The 8,320-nt window shown below is 35.1% G+C and overlaps 1 protein-coding gene across 7 annotated transcripts in view; it reads left to right on the plus strand.

The window, feature by feature from the left end:
* Positions 1 to 7,910, plus strand: part of LOC108746317 (glutamate receptor 1) — a 231,954-nt gene extending 224,044 nt beyond the window's left edge. For 2 of the 7 annotated variants that reach the window (XM_018483013.1, XM_018483017.1), the window contains exons 15-20: positions 469 to 667; positions 782 to 1,026; positions 3,022 to 3,268; positions 3,634 to 3,708; positions 5,278 to 5,337; positions 6,901 to 7,060. In XM_018483013.1, coding sequence (XP_018338515.1) covers positions 469 to 667; positions 782 to 1,026; positions 3,022 to 3,268; positions 3,634 to 3,708; positions 5,278 to 5,337; positions 6,901 to 6,975 — 901 coding nt within the window. In that variant the 3' untranslated portion in view covers positions 6,976 to 7,060. Of the gene's footprint in view, positions 1 to 468; positions 668 to 781; positions 1,027 to 3,021; positions 3,269 to 3,633; positions 3,709 to 4,701; positions 4,757 to 5,249; positions 5,338 to 6,900 lie in introns of those variants that run through there. The other 5 variants (XM_018483018.1, XM_018483019.1, XM_018483015.1 and 2 more) reach the window with 5 other exon arrangements.
* Positions 7,911 to 8,320: the final 410 nt, after the last annotated feature.

Here is an 8,320-nt window from a genome sequence, read left to right on the forward strand (position 1 = left end):
ATTGTAAATTTCGTGGAACCCGCGCGAACGACCACCATCCCTCCATTCTCCTTCTCTGCGCTTCTCTTCCTCTTCTCCTTGGACTACCCTCGCGCGCGATCTCGATGCTCATCCTGCACAAATCTAAGTCCGATGTGTACACACATAATTAACGATATCGTGTTTCTTGTTTGCGAGTAGTAAGACTTGAATTGTACCGACTAGAGAAAGATCTATGGTTTATGCAACGCATGGATAAAGTGAATGCTAGTTTATTTAATTGTAAACCGATATCACAGTGTCTATACATTACTTTAAAATTTACATATTACATATAATAAAAGAAGTCTATATCTCAATATTTCAATATATTCTACTATCTATATATCTATGAGTTATGTACTCGTATTTTGTGTGTGGATGTGTATGTATACAAATATATTTATTATTTATTTTAAATTAATAATTCCCGAATAATTCAATCCGTAGATCCATATCTGGTCGCATAGCTGGCAGCGTCTGGTGGTTCTTCACTTTGATTTTAATATGCTCCTACACCGCAAATCTCACCGCATTTTTAACCATCGAGAGAATGATCACGCCAATTAACTCGCCCGAGGATTTAGCGGCGCAGACGGAGGTCCAATATGGCACCATCCTTAATGGTACCACTCTGGATTTTTTTCGGGTAAATATTCAAGAGAAATGTTTAACCTGTTCCAAATTAGACAAACGTCATTAAATTTTCTATGCACACTTCATTATCGATCCGCATTCATTTTCCTTTTTCGCTCGTTTGCAGAAATCTCAAATCAGTCTCTACAGCAAGATGTGGGAATTTATGAACTCGCGGAGAGACGTGTTTGTACAATCATACGAAGAAGGAATAGAAAAAGTGAGGACAAGTAAGGGCAAATATGCGTTTTTATTAGAAAGCCCGATGAACGATTACATCAACGAGAGAGAGCCCTGCGACACGATGAAGGTTGGGAGAAATCTCGATGCTAAAGGTTTTGGTATCGCGACACCGCTAGGATCCCCACTCAAGTGAGTATTCATTAGCAATATTCAAAAAGCTTTCCATAAAAGTTAACTTCTTTAAACTCTGCTAATAAAATAATGTAAAATTAAAAAAGCAAAAAATATTGCAATAAAATATATAATTTTAAGTGATTGCCTTATATTTTTTTCTACGTATCGATACAGTAATGCTACAGTAATTCTAAACAAGTTACTTGCGTGAATTATAATGTGAATTAGTAGATCCGTCGGAATAATTTCACATCTGCGTTAACAATTATTGCACTTTCCGTATCTCATCAGACGGCAGAGAAGACCTTTGATATATTTTCGTTGAACAAACAGGAGAGAGTAGTTAACGAGGTTTTGTAGCCATCAAAGTGAAATAGAGATCCCTTTCTTTCTTTATCACTCTTTCATACGATCATATCGTCTTTGTTTCTTTTAAATCTTTTTGTGGCCTTTCGCTTCTCGTTTCGCTGTGTTCGGAATGTCATCGCACATCATTACACACAATTAGCATAGAAAAACTCGTATTCTCTTTTCCATGCCATTATCCATTATAGGACACGTTCATCATCAACCAACGCCATTTCGTATCGTGTTTCAAGCGCATTAACATTTACCTTTCGATTTGCATGAGATCTGTTATATCTTTATTCGAAATTTTTTTTTTGAGCAATTTGATCACATTGTAATCTTTTTTTTAGCTAATATTTCAGTTTAAATATTATTTTTAACATTAAAGTAATAATAATATTAACTTAATTATTTTAAACTTTATAAATTAAATACTTAATGATTATTAATTCCTCTCAAGTAAACAATCTTTTTAAAATTAAATCCCCAAATATGTTATGATTTTTACATGTGTATACTTTTTTCTCTTTTTATGCATATATTAAAATAAAAATAAAAAAAGAAAATTTTCAAAATAATTGAATTTTTTTACACGTAATAAAATTTATATCAGTTCGTTAATCTGTAACAATAAAAATTCTACACATGCAGGAATGAAATTTATGTTGCAACGATACTTACGATCCAATCTTCTACAGTAAAGGAAATTAGAAAAATCTATGAATAAGTATTTGTTAGTCCATTAATCTTCATAATGTGACTAGAGCAAGCGTACCGCTGCGACGGTAATACGAGCAAATTTGCATGTTATTGATTTTTTAACCGCGCAACTCCCCCTTGACGTTTCGTGCTACGTCTGATCTCGTACCCGCGACTCACGCGCTGTCTTTAGATTGTCGAAGCAAGAACGGTGCTCGCAAGCCAGGTAATTGGGGGGCGGTATGTAAACAGCAGCTTTATTATGTCTACCTACACACCTATCGAAGAATAATGGCGCCATGGCGTCTTATTAATCTTTTTTCCTCAGGTCGAGAAAACTCCTCTTCTCGTAGTTTGGAGCAGAAACTTCGTAGAGTACCGATATTTCCCCAAGCTTAATTAAAGAAAGTTCCCCTGACTTTTTCTTACAAATCTGATTAGACGCATTGCTATGATATTTCGATATTCCGACTACTTACTCTCGCACATAATTAAATCGTATTTTAACTTTGGAACACACACACGTTTGAGTTTTCTAGACCCAATCGAAATTTCACTTGCTTCATACACGAAGAAAAGAAAAGAAAGTTTTATTTTATAACTTAACAATATAAAACTTTTTGGCATTACAACCTACAGGTATATTCCTAAATCTCAGAGCTTTAATTAAAAGAAAAAAGAATTTAAAAAATATTAGTCTGAATCTCTCGAAGTTACAGCTTATCAAAGTTATAGTGAGTTTTCCAGATTTATCTGGACTGCGTTTTCAGAAGGTTTTTTAGAAGGTGTGTGTTCTGAGGTTAATATATTGCGAAGTTACCTGACAAAAAATTGCAATAAAATAATACTATTACAAATCTTGTTCATGCCGATATTTTTTCTGTGGCTACGTATATCTTATATACTATTTATTCGATGCTTTTTTTACTTAATAATATGGTATCGTAAATTTGGCAATGACAGGGATCCCATAAATTTGGCGGTGCTCTCTCTGAAGGAGAATGGAGACCTGGCAAAGTTAGTCGAACGATGGTGGTACGAAAGAACAGAATGCAGGCATGGTGATAAGCCAGACCCTACCAGAAACGAGTTATCGCTGAGCAATGTAGCGGGAATATTTTATATCCTGATCGGTGGCCTTCTTCTGGCACTCGCCGTAGCTCTCTTGGAATTCTGCTACAAGTCGCACACAGAGGCGACAAGAGCGAAGGTAATATCAAAGGATATAATTTTATATATTTTGTTATATTTATTTTGTCATAATTTAATTAAATTACATTATAAAATCAAAATATTCCTGATATTTTTATATAATACAACAAATTTTAATTTTATTAATTAATTACTAATTTTAACTTTTTTTATATCATTATAGTATTTACAACATCTAACCGACTGCTAATGTAATATTTTCCATTAATTATTTTAATAATTAATTGTTCCATTATTTAATATCTTATTTCGGTATCAAATAATGAAATATCTTTATTATTTAATAATCTTGCAAAGTTTGTATAAAAATATTAGGAAGAGATTATTATATAATAAAATTTCTAAAATGTCATTCTTCCTTAGATACCGCTGTCGGACGCGATGAAGGCGAAAGCACGACTTACCATTGGTGGTGGTCGCGATTTCGACAATGGACGGGTAAGTAATAGTAATCAAATCTTTCATTAATATGTTCGCATACGCATATTCGCATACGGTATCAGTAGAGATTATTTAGCCAGAGACGCTTCGACAAACGCGCCGCCGATCCAAAGAAGATAAAATAAATGCAGTGATAATGATCAACAATATTTGTTTAATATCGTTTAAACGTTAGTTTGCTTAATGATACAAGATATCGAACTATTTAGAATACTGAACATACAAGTAGCATGTTTGTATAATATTGTATTTGTATATATTAATAATAAAACATGCACAGTCTATCGAATGCACCTTGCGCAATCGTGCATTAAATATAGTACATTGTAATATTGGTATTATCTATAATGGCTGTTTATTACGATAACACGCATCTGCGAACGTTCTCTATTAATTATTGAATTCTCCTTTGTAAACTGCACATTAATATAAAAGCGGCGAAAAGATACGCAGGTGCTCTCGATCGGCGATGCGTCTTGTCGCGCAATTACTTCGGTCTCGAACCAAAGGTATCGATGTATCATAAAACATATATACATTCGCAACAAGAGCATCGTACATTATACATACGCATATATACATGAAACCTATACATTATATCCATACATATAGATGAACAATATATAGAGTAACGCTTGGCATGCAGTTAGCAGCGTAAACGTTTGACACACTCTCGTTAGTTACATGGCCGGTCTCAACTTGGCTGCATTTAATATCCCAGAGTTTCAGCCTTCAGTCTCGAAGAGACCGATCGACCAGAGGACTAAGACCGTTCAATATATTGACATACATATATTCTTCATATATGTATATACCTACATATGTATGCGTACGTGCGTGCGATGTGCGGCTGGCTGGATGTATTGCGCTCTTTTCTGTTTCTCTCGTCTTTTTCTTTTTTACTCAGAAGAACGTACGGCAGGGGGGGGGGGCGTATAAATTTGCTCGTTCGCGTTTGCGTTTCGTTCTACTTTGGGTTTTTGTCTCTAGTGGTACGGACTGCAGAGTTAGACGGAGGATGCATGCGCCTTTCCCGGGACCATATGTGAGTACTCTCGCCCTTATGTTAACCCCATTTCGTATTTATCTTTGCTTTCTCCTAATTCTATTGCAGTCTTCCTCATTTTATCTTTCTCTTTCACTTTCCGTGTCAAATCTTCCTCATTTTGTCTTTCTCTTTCGCTTTCCGTGTCAAATGCTTTTGCACGATTAGTTGCAGTTTGGGTCACACTGCCACCAAATCCTGGAATGCTATCTGTCCTTTGACGAAAAAGTTACATCAATGCCTATCACACGCATACACAAATGTCTCTTCGTATATCTCTTTAAACATACAATTACTTTTAAAGAAATTATAAGAATTATATAATATATTTATATCGACACATATTAATCCCACAAAACATCGTCCGATAGAAATGTTTCATTAACACCATTATTAGCTTCCACGTAAAAGCTTATTTAAATATGCATAAAGGAAAAAAAACAAAGACACGTAGGGACTTAAGAAAAATTTGAGATCTTCACGAAAATTCCAGTTTTTTGTAATACTGATTCCTTTCACAGCGCGGGAAGAAACGAGTACTGGCTGCGGAGGTACCAACATTGACTACGTTCGCGCCGAAGGTATGATTCTGAAGGGACCATGGTGCATCAAGAGCTACACAGGAAATTTTTTGAAGATCTCTAATTTTCTTACGTTCCTACGTCGTACATTTCTACGTCGGTGTATGGATATATCTGCACGGTGTATCCTTTATGCTCCTTTCAGAATTGGATAGTATCTATCTACATATATGCAAAAAAGCTATTTTTCTCTCGAATTTTTTCTCACTTTGCAGCTGATTAATAACGGATGATTCATTTGGTTTTCAATTTTAGTAATCTTTCGCAGCATATTCATTCATATTTGTTATTAGAGTAATATTATTTCTAACTGTTCTTTAAAAATAAATCTTTGGGTTTTAGCAATAAATTTTGTTGAGGAAGATTGATAAAAACGGTCAGAAATTTTAATATTTTAATATGAGCGTCAAATAAATATTATAATTTTTTACATATAACTGCAAAATGTTTTGTTACGGGTTGTTCGACTGATTTGTCTTACGTATACTGTCAAATTCGCATTATATCTATCCCTAACTTTCCTCCACGTTTATTCATTCGATGCTTTCTTTGTTAAATATCTCGATTCTTTTTAGTAATTTATACGCGCTTATTTGGCATGGCTTAAGCAAGAATGCACCGCGGCAAACGAAGTGTAATGCGTAACGCTTTTCAAGTTTATTATGCAAAACTTATAAACAAGCGACAGACACATGTGTAAATTCGGAATTGCTTTTATTGATTCATTTTCTTTGTGTCGGCGTGCATATGTGTCCCATCGATCGCCCGTGAAGCTCGAAGCAAACAAAATTCTTTTTTATTTACGGATCGTACTATTGTTGCAAATTATAACGCTCATATATCGTTATAACTTGTAATACATTTTCGATCTCTACTCGGATTAAATCAAAATAATATATTAAAACAAAGGATTTTGCATATTCCAAGTTTGCATCGGCAACAATTGCTATTGAACGAGAATGAAACGTCTGTATATCTATATTTAGAATTAAAGATCTATCGTAGTGAAATAACATTATTAACATAAGCCATACAAAATGTGGCGAAGAAATAATAAGCCCTATTCATGTTAGAAAATCACACACCTATAGTTTTGCAATCTTTCACGTAATTCTGTTACTACACCTGAAATTTTGCCACATAAAATACCTTTTATCAATGTGCATGCCTGAGCTAGTACATCATCGTATACTGTTCAGTTTCAAATCATCTGTGATGTATGATTATCTTTAAAATTGTTATAACTTGCATCAATTAAAATTTACGATAAAGTATTAACATTATTTGCTGTCGGAAATGCTGAAAAAAAAATTAATTTAATATATTTAACGTTATTCCGAATAAAAATTCGTTTATAATTTGTTTATAATTTGAAACCAATATAATAAAAGATTAAAATAGTATTTCAGAGAATTGAAAGAAAAAAATTATACTTTTCCGTTTTGGTTTTATTTAAAAAAAATATTTTTAATTCCACGATAATTGAGAAACTGCAATAGTTATAGAAGGTTGTTAGCTCAAGCGGATCTAACACTGTCTAATCGTCGACATTGAATTTTCCAGTATTACGCACCAGCAAACGCGATTGGGAACACCGAGAGCGATCAAGTACACAGCAACACACATACCCAGGTATAAACTGCTACCAGGAAAGCCCGAGCGACAATTCACCCGCAAATTCGCTGCCCACACCCCCGCCGCCACCGTTGGTGGCACCACCGCCACCACCCCCGCCACCCAGGAGACCACGAAGGAACGTGACCTTCGCGGAATCGCCACCGAAGACCCCGAAAAAGTCTAAGAGTCCAAAGTTCATTTTCCAGCGGAAGCTCAGCAGCATCGCGGCTCTCGACGTAGCGGTGCCATGGACACCAGCATCCCCACGACATTGGTCCGGCCTCAACGACAAGCCGGAATACATTACCTAGACGCTAAATCAACGAAGAAACAATCGGCGTCTTTCTGTCGTGACGATCTTAACTGTTGGGATATCGCTACAATATTTGAACACTGTTCGAGGAAATCCTCTTTTTGCGATTTTATCCAAAATTCGAATAATCCAAGCTCGAGTGATGAAGCAATTGAAACACGGAAGCACTGATATTTTTATAGAGCAATAATTATAAGATTCTAAGGAATTAAAAGAAGAAAAATTGTCTCTTCGCTGTAATACTTTTAACGCAGTACCGGACATTTTGTATCGGTTTCAATAAACAATGCGTTATAATTATAAGATTTAGGAAAAGTTAAGAGACTAGTTCCTCTAATAAATATTGGAGAATACGATTATCTCGATACAGAGTTACGCAAAGGACAATTGGATACGATTATGGGTACGTTCGAATCGCGAAGAATCGCATTACTCGAGTCTTTGAATTATTCGATAACCGATAGAATCGGCAGGTGAAGTAAATCGCATTGAGAACCTAATATCATCCTATTCTCCTCTCCGCGGCTACTGTCTTCTCCACTGAGGTCACGTGATTTGAGGAATATACATCTAATTGAAGAAATATTCACGAATCTTTCTACTTACGGAAAGTAGCATTAATGTTACTGCCATTTTTTAAAACGACGACACATTAAGAGATTAATATTGGAATTTAAAAGTATTTTATTACATCTTATTATTATTCTTATCTTATTAAAAATATACATTTCTTGGAACTCTTTAATTATTCGAGAATAAAGTGAAACATAAAAATGGAATAAAGTGGGTGTAGGACATATGTTAGATCGTGGGCTTCAGGTTTGAAGAGGAAGCAGCCACATTCTCCATCGGCGGAATCTTTCGTCGCCGTGAAGTTGTCGCCTCAGAATATCGAAATATCTCTTAAGCTCTAAAGCTAATCGGCGACGAGAACAGGGGCGGAAGTTCCTTTCGACCGAATCCTTTGTACATTGTAAATAACCGTGAGAGAATCAAATAAAAATCAAAAAATAACGAATTCATTATCGGCGACGATAATGTGCTTGCCGCAAT

The sequence above is a fragment of the Trachymyrmex septentrionalis genome, unplaced genomic scaffold, assembly GCF_001594115.1.
Source record: "Trachymyrmex septentrionalis isolate Tsep2-gDNA-1 unplaced genomic scaffold, Tsep1.0 scaffold167, whole genome shotgun sequence".
Lineage (NCBI taxonomy): Eukaryota > Metazoa > Arthropoda > Insecta > Hymenoptera > Formicidae > Trachymyrmex > Trachymyrmex septentrionalis.